The following is an 18,503-nucleotide window of genomic DNA, read 5'->3' as shown; positions in this document are numbered from 1 at the left end:
CTAAAAACTAAAATAGGCTAGTTATAGTAACAATCTACCAAAATGCAATACTAAATATAACGACATTTACATGACAAGCAACGTTTTTGTCTACCCATTTTATTTCAGCATATCTAACTTTAAAATACAACTAGGTTCTGATGAAGACAAAATAATCACAAACATTATAATGAAAGGTCTCTACAAACACATTTGCTCTTCCTATGACAAATGCAAATTTTACATATTCCAGACAAAACATATTTTACAACATTTTAGTCAAATATACAATGAAAGCAGCAACATATCAGCATAGCAGCAATCAAATAATACTTTGCACATACATATACTCCTACAGTCTGTTAGCATATTTGCTAAACAATTATATTTGTTAAAGTTTCTGTCATGACTGTGCTTATACTGAAGCACATAAGTTAATTGCTAACAGGAATGGGAAGACCCAAAGGTTCGTCTTCCCGGGACAAAGGGTCTCTTTTGGCCTCCAGCCACCAAGTTGTCATTTCGCCTTTGCCCTGTTTAACAAAAAGTCGCAATCAGTAAATCTCCTAAACACAATGCCCTGAAGGACAGCATCATACAAAAGAAAGGAAGAGGGGGGAGAGCGCGACTGCGCAGAGGTGTGTATTTGCTTGTACATAATGAACACACAAGTGAAAACACAAAAGCCAGCAGAGACCAGGCCCTAATTGAGAGGCACAGCTGAGCTGGGGTCAGAGTTCAGCCTCTGGGGACCATATACCATCATTTCAGGAGGAAAAACATCAATAGAAGATTGATTTGGTAGAAGGATCTATAATTTACCAGAGCTGCGTTTCCCAAAAGCATCAGTAGCCAACTATAGTCACAAGTTTCATTGAATTGTGTTGGTAACGACGGATCTTGTGACCATAATTGGTATATTGGCATATTTATTAGTATAAATATTAGGATAATAAAAATATCACTCATTATAATAATAATTTCATAATGTATAATAATCATTTTAAAATAATATATTCATTATTATTAATAAATTGAATAGACAATAATATATAATAAAATAAATATTTATTTTGAGCACACACATCATTTTGACAAAAATATTTCTTACTTCATAACTGTCGTTGAATTAGTTATTTTTTAAAAACATTGTTTATGTAAGCTATTTTGACCAATTTTTAACCGATGATACAGTGTTTATTTTTTCCACAACATGTATCAGCACATTAATCATCTTGTCAAGCCATGATGCTATGGAGCACCTAAAGGGATATGAAGATTGAAGAAAAATTTGATGAGAAAAAAAAAAAAAAAAGACTGTTTTTGCGTTTGCTCACAAAAATGTAGCTTTTTCTCACAAAGGTGTTGTGTTCCACGGAGAAACATTGTAATCCCTCACAAATATTTTGCATTCTCTTGCAAATGTATTGCTTTCCCCCAAGAAAATTTGCATTCACTCGCAAAACTTTTGCGTTCTCTCACAAAAGTATTGTATACGGAGCCCCCCTAGTCCCACTTTGTCAAAAAAATTTATTATAACTATCTCGTGGCCTCAAGATAGTAACTTGTGGCCTCAAGATACTATCTCTATCTTGAGGCCACGAGATAGTATCTTGAGGCCACGAGTTACTATCTTGAGGCCACGAGTTACTATCTTGAGGCCACGAGATTGTATCTTGAGGCCACGAGATAGTATCTTGAGGCCACGAGATAGTTATAATAAATTTTTTTGACAAAGTGGGACTAGGGGGGCTCCGTAATTGTACAATGTGAATCTTACAAAAATGTATGATTGTTAGAAATAAAAGTACGCATGAAGAACCCCTAAACATACGTAGGCAGATCGTACGAAAACATATGAAAGATTGTACGAATTCGTACAAATTAGCCACCAATTTTCAAAGTTTAATGATTGAACACAAAGTTTCTCGAGGAAACAGAAGTTTTACGAAAGAATGCAAAATCACTGAAATATAATTTTTCCTCCCATCTAATTTTTTCATCACCAAATCCCTTTAGTACGGAAGCGTATTGCATTCACTTGAGGAAAAATAATCTACTCTGAATTAACTTTAATAAATATAAATAATTAAATAATAAATAAATAATTGTTCATGAAAAAAAGTTTTTGCTCTGTTTTTCTGAATTAACGAGTTAATTATCTCAGAATTACGAGATAATTTTTCATGAATAAAAAGTTTTTGCTGTTTTTCTGAATTAATGACTTAATTATCTCAAAATTATGAGAATTTTTTCTTGAAATAAAATGTATTTCCTCTGTTTTTCTGAATTATTGAGTTAATTATCTCAGAATTACGAGATCATTTTTCATTAAAAAATATTTGCTCTGTTTTTCTGAGATAATTAACTCAATAATTCAGAAAAACAGAGCAAAAACTTTTATTCATGAACAATTATCTCGTAATTCTGAGATAATTAACTTGTTAATTCAGAAAAACAGAACAAAATATTTTTTCTATGAAAAATGATCTCATAATTTTGAGATAATTAAGTCATTAATTCAGAAAAACAGAGCAAAAACTTTTTATTCATAAAAAATTATCTCGTAATTCTGAGATAATTAACTCGTTAATTCAGAAAAACAGAGTAGATTATTTTTCCTCAAGTGAATGCAATACGCTTCCGTACTTTAGGGGCTTTGTAGTATGCAAAGTTTGCAAGTTAACCATGGCAAACAGGGTGAATGAACGAAATATTTTCCCACTAAATTTACGACAGGCAAAATGATAGTTCTGTGGGTGGCTTCTTTGCATACACAAACACTGACCATCTTACCTTCACATTGAGAGACCCACGACACATCAGCACGTATCCGCCAAGTGTGTGTAGAAGGTCTGCTGAAGAGCCACTGCACTGGATCTTTAAAGCTATAAGCATCATAACAACAATACGAAATATAAAGGCATGTGGAAAGGAAATGACAAGCCCAAAAAAGCTGACAAGTTTTATAATGATCCAAAATATTCTAGAGACTTTTGGTACTAATAGCACAGTACTTAGATAGCTTTAGCTTTTTTTTTTTTATCTCCACAGAAGTTTAAGAGAGGGAAATGTTTGGATCCAACCATAACCAGCATTCAGTTTTATCCCTCTATATCCAATAAAACAGTACTCAAAGACAAATATTTACAAGATTCCATTCGCCCGGAAGTGTCGGACAGGCTCAGTTACTAATTGACGCTGTGTAAACAGCTGCGTTTGCCCAAATACCTTCACTGGTGGACTCCATACGGGCCGCGGTGTTTACAGTGTCGCCAAATAAGCAGTATCGTGGCATTTTTGTGCCAACCACCCCAGCTACAACTGGGCCTAAAATAACATAAAATTCTGTAAATAAAGTTCATAAAATACTGTCTCATCCAAAGGACAGAGTTAACAACCTGCGTTTAAAATGGTAGGCAGCTTGACGCTAATTTCAAGGAAAGATGATTAATGGAAGCCATGCTGACCCGAGTGAATGCCAGCCCGTATCTTCAGCTGTGTGGAGGGCTTGTGTGGGATTTTAAATGCGTGACAGACGCTGATCAAGTCCAGCGCCATGCTGGCAATTTCCCCAGCGTGTTTCATCCCGTTCTCTTTCGGTACTCCTGAGACTACCATATCTGCAGAGGGAGGGGGTTTTGATTGATTTTTGTGCAATTTGATGCGAACGTGTGACATACAAAGGAAGCAGGATCTCTGTAATCGCACTCACAAGCATCTCCTATAGTTTCCACTTTGTACACATCATAGTTGTCGATGATGTCATCAAATGTGGTGTAAAGCTTGTTGAGAAAATCCACAACCTGGTGAGGAGTGCTGGAGCCTGAGAGCTCGGTGAAGAAAAGAAACAGAAAGAAACAAAATAATTGATATTCATTAATATATCATATAATAATTTATAATATGCTAATGAGTTCAAGAGTTTTGGATCAGACTTTTTCGGTAGAACTCTTCAGCAGAATGCATTAAACTGTTAAAAAGTAACAAAAAGGTAAAAAAAATGGGTATTTCAAATAAAAGCTGTTCTGACTGCATTTAAAAAAAAAATACTAAAATAGAAAAGTTATGTTAAATTGGAATAATGTTGTTGGATATTGCTGTTTTTACTGTAAATGCAGCCTTGGTGAGCATAGAAGAAATTAAAATATATAAAAAAATGTATAAACCTAAATATTTGAACAGTAGTACAGTATATATAACCCAATGTCACCTGTCTTTAAAAGCAAATATTTATTGTTTCAGTCCATCATAATTTTCATTCTTACCTGAAATATACAGTGGCGTTGGAGTAACTCTGGGCTTCTGCTGTGAATCCCTGACGAAGATCATCAGCTACTGGTTTCGGTAACATGCCTGACACAAACATAATCATAATATTATATATATATATATATATATTTATAATTTATGTTGATAAATGCACCAAACATTTCAAGCTGGAAACAGTCACAGCACAAGTACTTTAAATGTCCAGTAGGTGGAACCATTTGGACATTCATTCCTTGAAAGTTTTTTTTTTTTTTACTTGTCTGAAAAAAAAATGATTATGGATAATTAACTTTCATCAGCCATATACACTTCCATACTGTAGAGTAAACGGTCTGTCTTCTGCTTCTCCTGAAGAAGATCCTGTGTTCTCTCGGCTACAATGGTTTGCAAATGTTTACTGTACTTTTCCATCTAGAAAATAAAAACAACAAAGGTGGACTTATTTATAATAATACTATTAGAAACATTTCTGTTAATTGAAATAATGCTGAAATAGAATAAAATATAAATGTTTGTTTAAAAACTTAAACTAAATGAAAATTAGAAGTGAAAAAAATGAAATATAAGTGAAAATTATTAACTATAAATTAACTAAAACTATAATAAAAAGTAAAAATAATAATAATATTAATAATAATAATAATAAATGTGGGGGTGGGGACATAATAAAATTCCTAAACATTAAACTGAAATGTGAAAATATAAAAGTAAAAGTTTATTTGAAAAGTTAATAAAACGTTATGTGCAAACGTCTTGGCCACGCTAGTATTTTCGGCCCTAAAAATGGTTTAAGCCAGTTATTTATAAATGTGTCGGTAGGAAATATCAGTTTATATTTAAAAACATTGCTTTTGCCATTACTTGTAATAATCCAGTGATATTTTTAAATGCACAACGAGTCTGACAACAGCCAGTATGATCTGATCTCACCATCATCCAGTCTGTCTGAGATTACATGAAGAAACAGAAAGTTTATTCAAGAGTCTTGGAGACAGCGCCACAGTTCTTCTGGATTTAGTCTGTCTCAGTTTTTTCTGTTTCTTCATGTAATCACAGACAGACTGGATGATGGTGAGATCAGATTATACCGGCTGTTGTCAGACTCGTGCAATACAAAAATCTCACTGAAATATTACAATTAATGGCAAAAGGATACTATCGTGCCCAAGACTTTTGCACAGTAGTGTGTGTGTGTGTGTGTGTGTGTGTGTGTGTGTGTGTGTGTGTGTGTGTGTGTGTGTGTGTGTGTGTGTGTGTGTGTGTGTGTGTGTGTGTGTGTGGTAAAACTGGAATAAAACTTGAAAGGCTTGACTAGACAAGATACATACCAGGTTCATCATCATATCCACAGGGCTGACCTTGTGCGGGTTCATTTTTTCAAGAATCTTTTTCACCTGCTCAAACGTTGGCCTCATGGCGACATTGTGGGACCAGCATCTCTTTATCAGCTGCGTGAAATTTGACTATGAGTGCTTTTCATTTATCCCATCAAGAGCAAATAACTTCAAAGTAATTCAAAAAGAGGAAATGTGCTTAAGTAAATAGCGTTCAAGTGCAATGCATCAGTTACAACAATACAAACCTCACAGTAATCATCTGGATCTGGGCAATCATTGTCCGATTTCCCAGCCTCTAGTTTGGGAAGTGATGGACGCCACATAACATCAAGCTTCACTGAATCTGCCTGTTCCTGCTCATATGACAGTAATTGCACTTCTTATCGTCACCTCTTATCCAAATAACTGTCTAAAACCCCCAAACCTTCCTGATCCTTGTATACTTACTGAAATGAGGTCACTGCGAGTGGCGATTTCCACCAAAATAACAGAGTAGCTTGAGATACGGGAAGAAAAGGAATGTTTATTTTATGCTTCTGAGAGATTGTGTTTTATTTGAGAACAAATTGCAGCTCTGGGATGCATCTTTAAAATATACAAAGCATTTCCTTGTATGCAAAGATATAAAAGATAAAAAAAAAAAACAGGGTCATAACTGTTATGCAGTACATTTTATAGTCCCCATCATGTCTATTTATTGATTATTAGCTTATTTATTTATTTATGTTTGTTTGTCACAAATAATTAAACAGAGAAGTGAATTAGTGAATTTTAAATATGTGACCCTGGACCACAAAACCAGTCACATGGGTTAATTTCTTGAAATGTTGATGTATGGTTTGATAGGACAATATTTGGCCGAGATACAACTATTTGAAAATCTGGAATCTGAGGCTGCAAAAAATTCAAAACATTGAGAAAATCGCCTTTAAAGTTGTCCCTTTATGTTGGCGATTGTGCTGCATTCACTCACAAAAATAAATGTTTTATATATTTACGGTAGGAAATTTACAAAATATCTTCATGGAACATGATCTTTACTTAATATCCTAATGATTTTTGGCATAAAAGAAAAATCGATCATTTTGACCCATACAATGTATTGTTGGCTATTGCCACAGATATACCCGTGCTACTTGTGACTTAAAGATATTCCAAACATGTTTTTGTTTGATAAATCATTAAACATCAAAATTTAAAAGGATGGTTAAAAAAACATTTATCCTACCTGTACACATCAGCTGCGGCTGTGAAACTAGTGCTGATTCTCAGAAGAACTTCAGGGGCGCAGTAAATGTGATAGACGTTTTGACATTGGAAATTGGTGCTCATGTCCTCAAAGTCCTCCTTTCTGTAGGCCATCAGCCCATAATCTGTATAATTAAATATGTCTTAATTCATAATTGAATTATTTCTCCACATGCGTTGGAATATGTGTAAGAAATGCACCTCTAAAAAATCTAGAATTATGTACCTGATATTTTGCAGACCCACCGATCGTCAACCACACAGTTATGAGAATGAAGGCGGCTGTGAAATATTTTGTGCTGGTGCAGGTATGCCATCCCTCGGGCAATATCAGTAGCAAAAGACAATCTGTAGACAAACGTGTTCATTTTATTTATAAAGTTCCATCATGAAGCTTCTAAAGAGCTTTCCCACAATGCCACAAGACATATTTACCGAAAACCCCAGTTGATGGGGATGTCCTTGTTCAACAGCACATCTGCCAGGCTTCCCTTTGGACAGTACTCTGTGATAATGCTCACGAAAGGAACTTCAATGCAGCCTCCAATGAACTTTGAGAGGTTTGGGTGATCAAGCTCCCTGGTGAAAAAAAAGAAAGAAAAATTCTTAATTTAGATGTTAGTTAAAATCTAATAAAGGCATTCAATGATTTGGTATGGTTAATGTAATTTATAAGATTTGTGGCTACAGCTACTCACCTGACCTCTTTGACTTCTTTTCTGATTGTTTTAGTCAGGGTGAAGTGTTTCTTCTGGATGTGTTTTACCGCTACAGTCCTTCCATCACTGGAAAAAAAAACAAAAAACAAAGAAAAAACCCAAAGATAAGACAAAAACAAAGGCAACCAAACAAAAAAGTCAGCAAAACAAAGCAAAGAAAACAAAGCAACAAAAAAAAGTCAACAACACAAAGACAAGACAATACAATAAAACAAAAACAAAACATTTGTTTATAGCAAACACTCACTAGATGCCGGCCTGAATGAATTGCGGTTTGAAGTTGGCGTTCACCGCAGTGCAGACCGTCACATCTGTAACTCTACTCACACTGGAATTCCTCTTTACTGTCCAAAGACTTGTGGTGCTACAAGAACCTGTGTAGCATACTTTACATATATGGCCCAAAAAAGGGGAACAGGATGTTCAGTGAGGAAAAAAAAGATTGACTTGAAATTGTGTAAATTGTTGTCAAGCTAAATTAACAAAAAAAAAATAATGTTGTGAATTTAAATGTTTTTATATTTAGCAGTAACACATTTAAAGGCAGTGGATGAGTCTAAAAATTCTTACCAACGATGATATTATTGTAGTTGATAATCCAGCTCTCATCCCAAAACATTTTCTGTTTTTGGTACTGCAGCCACTAGGAAAATTTCATAATTTAAAATATTCATAATGGGACAAAACAATACATATGGTTTGTAACAAACTGTACAACATAGGCAGAATAATACATTACTAACACTGAGCGATGACATTGACGCTACAGGGAACACTCCTGCATGAGCCGGTGTCTGAAGCATGTGTGAAAACATGCCAATTCTATTGTTCAACAGTGTGGTCAGGTGACATGGCGTCAGCGCAAAACCGAAACCGTAAATAGAGGCCTAAAATGAATGGAATGGATAAACCTAAAGGACTCACGTCTGGGGTCAATCCAATTCAATAATATCCATGAATGTGTGTGGAAAAGGCCAGCCTGCCGCAACACAAACATATTTAATAAATAAAATAAATTCCCAAGAGACACACACTCCTTTTCTATGGAGTGGGCTCTGTTACTCAGGGATGAGGCCCATTGTGCGTCCCACAGGTAAACTTGAAATACTGAGGGGGCGCATTCTTTAGGATACCTTTTCAAAAACGGCACCTTTGGAAAGTAACCTGGTCTTGAGTGCAATCTATGGGCTGGTACCCCTCAGGAATCAGACCCACAGCTTCCACATCTCGGGCCTGGGGTGAAATATCGTGGCCCGGGCGTGGAAGAGAAGATCCCTCCTAGACAGAATCTCCCAGGGAGAGACATCAGGTCTGAGAAAGGTCCACACTTAGAGTTAGGAGAAAGCCTAACTCTATCCCGTCCAACTCTAGTTGGAAAACCTGGGAGCAGAGCGATTGGGGGGAAAGTGTACAGATGTAGCCTCGGCCATGTCTACACCAAGGCTTCCAGCCCAAATGAAAGCCCTGGAAACACCAGAGGTGGTGGGGTAAACAGAGCAGTCCCCAGAGGGCTTTGAGGGAGAGACGAGGCATGATGTAGTGGTGCCACAATCTCTTCTCCAAAGGGGGCACGCCCTGAACACCCTGTGGCCATGACCATCAGGGCTTGGACGGCTGTGTGCGACACCCAGGTCCCTCCTGAAAGGGGGGAGCACATGCCCTCACACTGGCCCTTTTGCTCCTCCCTTCTTGTTATGGTGGTGCTAGGGCCTAGCCAGGATTGGCTCGCAAACTCCACCGGCGAGAGAGGAACTGCCGGAACGCCGCCGGTATCTTACAACCTATCAACAACAGCAATAGATCTATGTTCCCCAGAGTTCCCTCACTGACACAGGGTCTACTCCCTCGCCAGGTCCAGGTCTTTCAGCAGGTCAGGCTTGTACGCCTACACCAACATCATATGCAGCGACACACCAGCCTGACACACCACCCACTGCCTCATAAGCCCTCCCCCGAGGCCAGATGTAACTTTACACAGTACTCCAAAGGGAACATAGTACTTTTTGAGAGAATACAAAGTTTTGCGAGACAATTACAAGTATTTTGAGGGAACACAATGCCTTTTGTGAAATAACGCAAAATTGCTCTGAGGAAAGCAACAATTTTGCAAGTTATCGCAAAACCATTGATTTCCATGTCCATCACCATGTCCCTTTAAACTCTGTAAGAATGTGAGTGGTGCTTCCCTGTGAAATATTTGCATATACTAGTGTATTGTTGGTGGTTGATAGGGCATAGCTAAGGTATTCTGAATGGTTTTAAGCATGTTACGGGGTGTTAGTTGGTTGCTTACTTTGACTTACTTACTTTTGAAGTCAAAAGAGCCCATCCCAAGTCTCTTTTTTATCTATTCCTTCTTTCAGTGTAAGTTTCTTTGCCTATTTAATCATCTGCAAGTTATACTGTCTGGGTCTCTTACATGAGCAAATATTTGTCAAGCATTGAACCAGAATTCTCACCACCAACGTTAAGAAAAAAACACTGCAGAATAAGGCAACAGGAAGCCCAATGGCCACTTTGATGGATGTAGGCATAGGACAAACACCACAGTCAGCAGGGCACGTCAGACAATTCTCCTCCAGCTCACAGGTGTCGTCTCCACACACTGACACACATGCAGAAATGAAAGTCACATAAACATCCCTAGACAAATCTTACTTTTTTTCTAACATGACACAAATTATTTCCTGGACCATATTAGAATATGTCAACAATTAGCTTTGCTTAATCAAACACTTTCTATAGTACTGTAGGTGCATTTCAAGTAACATCTATATCCTTGATGTACCAGTTGTTTAAAGACATTTTTCCCGTAAATGCCTAAAGTGTTTAACAAGTTATACTAACCTTGAGCGCTGACTACTAGCACTTTGGACTCTAGTGCTGCATGCATCTTTCCTACTTTGATATGAGCAATAACCGATGTAACTCCTAAATGGACCAGCACCACCTATGTAAAATAATTAAAATAATCCCCATAAAATATAAAATAAAACTGAATTAAAAAATCTTTATATTTATATAGCTTTGCTTGTAACCTTTGACATCCAGAGCAGTTGGCTCATCTTGCCAGCTTTAGATACCGTGTGGGTTACGATTTCGCCATCGTCTGGAATCCAGGGACCACAAATACCTCCACCTCTCTAAACAGACAAAATGTAATCACCTGACTGTTTAAAGGTTTAATGGGATGTGGAGCAATCAAGGCTAATATTGACTGTCAAACATCATGCACAAAATTTAATAACAGCTTACCACACTGTATAATTAATGGCACCAGTTTAAGTAGAACCTGAATAAGTGCAATAAAACTGAATAAAACACACACAAAAAACAAACACACACACACACACACCATAGACTTCTACTGTTCTTTATAGCTTATACTGTATAAACCTACTCAATCCAAATATACACTACTGTTCAACATTCTTGGGATTAGTAGACATTTAGAATGTTACAACAGATTTATAATGCTGTTCTTTGAAATTTCTTTTCATAAAAAAAAATCATCCCTTGGGGGAAAAGTATCACGGCTTCCATAAAAAGTTTATGAACCACAACTGTTTTCAGCACTGATAATAATAAAGAAATGTTTCTTGAGCAGCAAATCATCATATTAGAATGATTTCTGAAGGATCATGTGACACTGAATACTGGAGTAATGATGCTGAAAATTCAGCTTTGATCACAGGAATAAATTACATTTTAAAATATATTCAAATACAAAACTGTTATTTTAAATTGTATTAATATTTCACAATATCACTGTTTTTGCTGTGTTTTTGATCAAATGTCTTAGTGAGCAAAAAGAGACTTCTTTCAAAAACAGCTCATTAAAATGTGCATTCTTAATCTTTTTTGTTTCATTTAAGTAATAATTAATTGAATTGAATCACTTTTAATCACTTTTTAATGACAATATGATATCCATAAAGTTTTATCAGATTTAGCTTACAAAATTTCAGCAAATTTTCCCCAAAGCCATACGAAACTCACACACACGCTCATATATGCAACCGCCACAGGGCATTTATGGCAATGGTAATTGGTCTACATTCTGCAATACTATCATTTTGTGGCCTCTGATATCATGCCAAAATGTGCCTTGTTTAGTTGTCTTTTTATTTCAAAGATTTCAGCGTCAGTGTGACTAAATCAGAGCGCTTGCTGTAGGTTTTACGTCGACCATAATGATACGGACCATGAGCGCAAGAGGACAGGAGTGAATGTTGGCATGGTACACGCAGCAGTTGTCTTCATTGGCGTTGTTCCAGTTTGCGGGACATTCATGCTCAAGGCAGAATCTTTTGGCCTCTGAGGCATTACTGTGGAAGAAAGTGGAGAGTATAGTGTAACATAAGCCAACATTCCTACAATCATTGTTAACATAATATTACATTCAAGGAAAACAATGTGCAAAGCGACAACAAAAAGTTCAATGGAGTAAAAAGTGGTTTCTAAACATAATAAAGCACATTTGAGAAGGCCGGCATTGTGAGTCGCGCTCACCTGAACTGGAAAATCTTGTTTTTAACGGCATATTCATAAAAGGAATTTGTGGCCGTGACAGAATAGGTAACGTTGAACTCCTCCCCATCTGTGACCTTTTCTGGCGGACGTTGAACCCAAGCCATTTCTAAGCCTGTGAAAACATGTGGGTGTAAAGTGTTTAAGGAAGCTTAAAAGGGAAATATCCAAGAGATCTAGCAAAGCAAATGTTTATCTTCTTGTATGGTATACTGTATACACACAGAGTTTAATCAACTTTCAAATGAACAGCATTTATTTTGTAGGCCTACTGATTAGAAACTTCCTTTAAGTTGATGGTTTGTAAATTTAAGGTCTCGTCTGCAATTCTTAAAGGGACAGTTCATCAAAAGATTTTACGAATGAGTCATTTAGGCTGTTTTTGTGAAAAGATCTGAATCAAAACAATGATTTGTTCATGAATTGGACCATATTTTTGAATATGTCGGTAACACACAAGTCATACTGGTTTATATCGATGTTAGGATGAAGACAGAAATTTCATTTTTGGGTGAACTGTCTCTTTAAGGAATTACCATCAACAATGAAAGCAATTGAGTGTAGCTAATTAGACCCATTATCTTAGAAGACGCACATACCGCCACAGCTAATCATGTTGTAATCATTTGGTTCAGCTATGGGCCAGCAGTCATATTCAGTGTTGTCCAGGTCATGCCATCCTTCAACAGTCAGAATCTGAAACATTTCATAATCATTGGTGTTTTTATCTGATAACATATGCCAACTCTTATGAATGATGTCTTGCTCAAGTGCACTTACGTGGGATTTTATTGTTTAGTGAAAACAATACTTTTGAATGTAATATTGCTAAATTTGATACACAATAGTGTCGGCTATGTTAGCATACTTTTGTATGTAGGGAGACTGAAATTATAAAATATGTTCCTGCCAAACTTGTATTTTACCCACAATAAAATAAAATTATAATAATAAAAAAACTGAATGAATGAAATGTTCCTGTCAAACTTGTATCTATGATTCATTTCAGAGTAAGTTAACTCTTTTAACCCTTATAAAATAAAGTAATAAAAATAAAATTTGTATATATGACATTTCAGACCCATATTTGATCAAATACAATTTTCCTGTCAAACTTGTATCTATGATATATGAACATGTTAAATATTTTAAAATATATTTAATAACATAAAAAAATGTATCGGTGGCACATTTCAGAGCATGTTAAATAATTTTTTTACCCATATTTAATAAAATAAAATTGCTTTAAACAATGCTGATATGTACCATGGACCTAATATGTATGATGGCATTCCTGAATGTACAATAGCATTAGAGAAGCAGAGTGAGTTTTATTCACCAAATGTGTATAAACACACAAGAAATTTGTTGTGGTTTTCAGTAGCTCTGAGGTATTACCATGGTATATGTAAAAAAAATAAAAATAAATAATAATAATAATAATAATAATAAAAAAAAAATTATATATATATATATATATATATTTTTTTTTTTTTTTTTTTCATACAGCCCTCATTTCTCATTTCAGTTCTTGGTGAATTCACAGGTCTTTCCTTCGCCGTCTAATTCTGGCCACAAGTGTTTCTGACAAGGCCACAAAAGCCAAGAGTGATCCTGTCTGATCCAGTCCATTCAAATGACAGTTTCTTGGCAGGAAAGCTGATTACATTTATCACTATAAAACATGGTATCTTAAAAAACAAAACACCATCATACTTTCAGACCTGTCAACGTGATCAAATAATTCCCTGCATCATTACAATATTGATTAACTCCAAGTAAAGGCACAAAATCATGCACTTACCATAAGGAAAAGGACAGCGCAGGTTTCCCACAGACCCATATTGTCTTGCTTGTCTATTCGGATGCACCGTGTGGACTGACTTGTTAAGAAGGGGCTGCCTCTTGTCCTCTATTTTTTCTTTCTTTCTTTTCTTGTGGCCTCAATAGCCCCCTAATTATTCAATCAGTTGGAGAGCTCACGCTAATCACAAACACTCTCCCAAGGAGATCCAACTCACCTTCAGCCTCCACTTGTAGTTTAGGGTATGTTGTCAGCACACATGCAGAAACCATATGTGGGGTAGGCTGCAGCTATTATTTTTGTAATCGAGTATTCAGCCGATTATTTAATCGATTAATCGGGTAAAAAATTGTGAAATAAAAAAAAAATCAATGTGAACAACAGCCTTTACAATGACTTAAAATACAAATATATAATAAGCGATAATAATTGGTTCAAATAAAGTATCAAAGTAAGAAATCATATTGGTTTTATTGAACAACACTGTTAAAGTCGACAAGAAATCAAAATTGACCCTGTTTACTTTGTTAGCGCATATTACTAGTCTTGTGGTGAACAATTAATCCGTGCAAGTTAATACACAGAAAAAAAAAATGTTTGCCGTGGTAATCTTTAACCCTTAATCGCTGTTAAAAAAGGACAACATTTAAGCTGTTTGGGGTCATTTTGACCCCAAACTTTTAAAGAGCAATTGCATAAGGAAATATACATTTTTTATATGGAAAACTATATATCATTTTTTTTATTTACTTCTCAACTATACATTTATGCTGTGTTTTTGTGGAAATTTTGAAGTTTTTTACCTATTTACTGCACAATTACATAACTAGGCCATAAATTGGCTCATGAAAAATGATTTTTTAAAGAAAAAATCACTTAAATGATGATCTTAATTAAATCTAAATAGTTTTTGGACATTGCTCTATGTGTTAGAGATAGAATACTGACATCTGCTAGTTTGTGGAAAAATTTTAGAAATTATAATTAAAGAAAGAAAGTGCAATGACCACATATATCCAATAGAGGGCCATAGAGACTCATTCATTTTCACTTTATTGTTTGTGATGCTTCAACTTCTCCTCACAACTTTGATATATATATTTTGTGAATATTTATTTAAACATTTTGAAATACATAAAAAAATCTGTATTTTTGTCAGAGTTAGAATTTGTTGTTGTTTTCTGATATATTTTGAATTATCTGCTTTTGCAAATTATTATACATACATTTGCAGAACCATTACAAGTCACCACTATGACATGACTGTGGTGTGTGTGTGTGTGTGTGTGTGTGTGTGTGTGTGTGTGTGTGTGTGTGTGTGTGTGTGTGTGTGTGTGTGAACAAGCTTGTTCCATGTTGCATATGTGACATTTTTCAGATTTATGCCAGTTTAGTTGATTTTATTTGCCAATTTCTATAAAAATGCTCTCTGTTGCAGTGACATAGATGTGTGTGTTTGTGTGTGTGTGTGTGTATGAGATAGAAAGTTCGTTCCACTTTGGGTTTATGCTCTAGGACCAGACCTTGATTTAAATGTATTTTTTTTTTAGATTTATGCCAGTTTTGTTTATTTTATTTGCCAATTTCTATAAAAATGCACTCTGTTGCAGGGACATACACGTGTGTGTTTGTGTGTGTTTGTGTGTGTGTGTGTGTGTGTGTGTATGAGATAGAAAGTTTGTTCCACTTTGGGTTTATGCTCTAGGACCAGACCTTGATTTAAATGTAATTTTTTTTTTAGATTTATGCCAGTTTTATTTATTTTATTTGCCAATTTCTATAAAAATGCTCTCTGTTGCAGTGACATACATGTGTGTTTGTGTGTGTTTGTGTGTGTTTGTGTGTGTGTGTGTATGAGATAGAAAGTTCGTTCCACTTTGGGTTTATGCGCTAGGACCAGACCTTGATTTAAATGTAAATTTTTTTAGATTTATGCCAGTTTTGTTTATTTTATTTACCAATTTCTGTAAAAATGCTCTCTGTTGCAAACACATACATTTGTGTGTTTGTTTATGTGTTTGTGTGTGTCTGTGTGTGTGTGTGTATGAGATAGAAAGTTCGTTCTACTTTTTATTTATGCTCTAGGACCAGACCTTGGTTTATATGTATAAATTTTCAGATTTATAATGGATTTAATTTTATTTTTTTGACAAACAAAATAAAAAAAAGTCATTTTTTTCATTTTCCCATTCATTTTCAATGTGGGGTCATTTTGACCCCAAACAGCTTAAACGGTAAATTTTTTTTTACACACCTTTAGAACAACCAAATCAAGCCCAGTTTTTTTGTGCATGTTTAGATAGGTTATTTAGGAAAAGTCCCAGAGTTTCATGCCTCTGATATGAAGGTAACATTTTTAAAAAATGAAAGAAAAGTCCAGTGGGGTCATAATGACCCCAAACAGCGATTAAGGGTTAATCAAAATCTGAAAAGTCTGGAATGGTGTTCCTTTTCTGATGACGTCAGTTTGACGGCTTGGATTGAAAACGCTTAACCACTCCCCTTAAACTGTTAGTCTGCTACGAGAAGAGATGGAGAGGAGGAGCACTAAAGTAAAACCCTGCCCTCTGTTCAATATACCGTGGAAATACATCACAACACTGAAGAAAAGTCGTTTGCAACCTCCGGTTCACGGGGACTTTAAAATACACCAAGTAAAATTAATTATAAACAAATATAAACATAACTTATGTTCATTACATATTATAACAAATGCCTGCAGAGGGCGCCATCTGCCTGGTGTTAGTTGTTGTTACATTACGGAATGATCAAATCCTTGTTTAATATAGGTCAACAACATTTAATTCAAATGTCCACTTAATCTTTAATATTTGGTCACATCTGAATGATTGAAATGCAACAGCCGCTGTAATTTCATGAACAAGAACATGTGCACATCAGGGGCGTGTCTAGGGGAGGCAGTACTGAAGTTGCAGTGGACAGTGTTAGGATAAGCCCTGCCTCCCCTGAGAAATGATCCGTCTCATTTAAAGCTCCAATATGTAGGAATTTTGTAATAAAATTTCCAAAAATAACTTGCACAGTGTGATATATTTCCTCCAGTTGTGTACTTACAATATCTCAAAAGTCTCCAAAGATTTTTTATTTCAGAGAAATTCCGATTTTAAATAACTGGCCGTCCCGGAAAAGAAATGTCGCTCCTCAGTGACGCAATATCCCTTTTTTCCGGTGTGGACCATGTGATAGGATATTCCACCACACGGGATTTTTTTTTTTTTTTTTTACAACAACTTTATTGAGGTTTTTTTTCTCTCATCACAATAAACAATAAAGACGTCTGACAAAGAATAAAAAAAGAATAAAATAAAAAATATGACCCACCACACCGGAATATCGCATGGTCAAATGCGGAAGTGGTGGTTATAGCGTTATAGCCATAGACTGTACGGTTATAGCTGTTATGGATCACGAACTCTTTGGCGAGTATGGAAGTGCCAACAAAACGAAAGCGTCCATATTCGGATACACGCGGAGTCAAGGACTGTGTGACAAACGGAGGAATAAAACCCAGATAAATATCGGCAGGCGTTTTCGAGATGGAGAGAGCTGCGCGTCAATCTTGGACTTGACAGAGACTCTCTCGCGAGTGTATTGATAGACAGGTAAGACATGCAACTGTCAATAATAGCACTTATAAACAAAGTTATATTGCTCTTTGTACTTTGGTAAGGCTTTTTATCACGTGTGGTGACCGAGCTTATGGCAGTACAATTAAATACAATCGGATATGATGTTAAAAAAATATATTTAGTCATTACTTGCAAATGTTCGTTCAAATTTACTTTTAGATATTGGTTTGAACACGTTACACAACACGGCATTAACCATAAAAACGTAAAACTGCACAACATTAACCAAACAAATCATTTGACAAATAGCTGTATGTTGCAGATAATATAGCATAACATTTCACGTTCCTTGCAGTTCATTAATTATGATGAAATAAAATAATACGATCAGACATACAGGTAATACAAAAACGAATAAATTACCTCATCCGTGATCATGATTCATTAATTCCATGTAGATATATCGCTAGATGGTGAAAACGCATTAAAAAAAACGACATCTCCCATCGTCATCACCTCCTTCATAGCGTCATCAAGCTTCGCCTTTGTTATTGTTGAAACTGCGCCCTCTTGTGGTCAAATACCAAAGTCGCATACTGGAGCTTTAATGCTAGTGTGTTCTTATAAGCTTTTCCTGAAAGTCTTGTAGTTGAACAGTTAAGTTTTGTTTGCATTTTTTTTTTTTGTCATTTAAGCAGGCTATTCATTTGTTGGGTAATGTCTTAGAAATTTTAAACTGTATATTAAATTAACCATGTTTCTAACATCTAACCTTATTTAACATCTAACATTTGAACAGGATGTAATCACCATGATCTGATATATATGAATCTGTCAATAATAATAATAATTTCATCATCATATTATTAATGTTGACCTGGTTTAGCTAACTTTTATGTGATAGCCCTCTAGTCTAATAAGGGTCCTAGCTGTGCCTGACTCTGGGTTCCTGGCTTAGAAAAAGATCTGCACTAAAACAGATTGTGAGTAGTAATTTTAGGCGATTTGTCAATTGTTTATGTAA

General features: G+C 35.5%; 2 protein-coding genes across 2 annotated transcripts; both read right to left on the bottom strand.

The window, feature by feature from the left end:
* Window positions 1-413: 413 nt before the first annotated feature.
* Window positions 414-10,448, bottom strand: LOC308702191 (atrial natriuretic peptide receptor 2-like; the record flags this gene model as incomplete). The annotated part of the gene is made up of 17 exons (XM_081384860.1): window positions 414-512; window positions 2,776-2,867; window positions 3,211-3,309; window positions 3,450-3,602; window positions 3,695-3,834; window positions 4,248-4,335; window positions 4,569-4,662; window positions 5,580-5,699; window positions 5,834-5,941; window positions 6,036-6,084; window positions 6,817-6,961; window positions 7,063-7,184; window positions 7,272-7,415; window positions 7,535-7,621; window positions 8,771-8,866; window positions 8,992-9,193; window positions 10,403-10,448. 17 exons carry the CDS (start codon window positions 10,446-10,448, stop codon window positions 414-416), a joined length of 1,884 nt encoding a protein of 627 aa, XP_081240986.1.
* A 994-nt stretch (window positions 10,449-11,442) lies between these two features.
* Window positions 11,443-14,077, bottom strand: LOC308701661 (uncharacterized protein). Its single transcript, XM_081384028.1, has 4 exons — window positions 13,890-14,077; window positions 12,685-12,781; window positions 12,068-12,200; window positions 11,443-11,883 (listed from the first exon to the last, which is right to left on the bottom strand). Exons 1-4 carry the CDS (start codon window positions 13,926-13,928, stop codon window positions 11,709-11,711), a joined length of 444 nt encoding a protein of 147 aa, XP_081240154.1. The 5' UTR covers window positions 13,929-14,077; the 3' UTR covers window positions 11,443-11,708.
* Between the last annotated feature and the right edge of the window lie 4,426 nt (window positions 14,078-18,503).

The sequence above is a fragment of the Scardinius erythrophthalmus genome, assembly GCF_964197995.2.
Source record: "Scardinius erythrophthalmus genome assembly, chromosome: 14".
Lineage (NCBI taxonomy): Eukaryota > Metazoa > Chordata > Actinopteri > Cypriniformes > Leuciscidae > Scardinius > Scardinius erythrophthalmus.
This window is presented reverse-complemented; position numbering and strand designations above follow the sequence as displayed.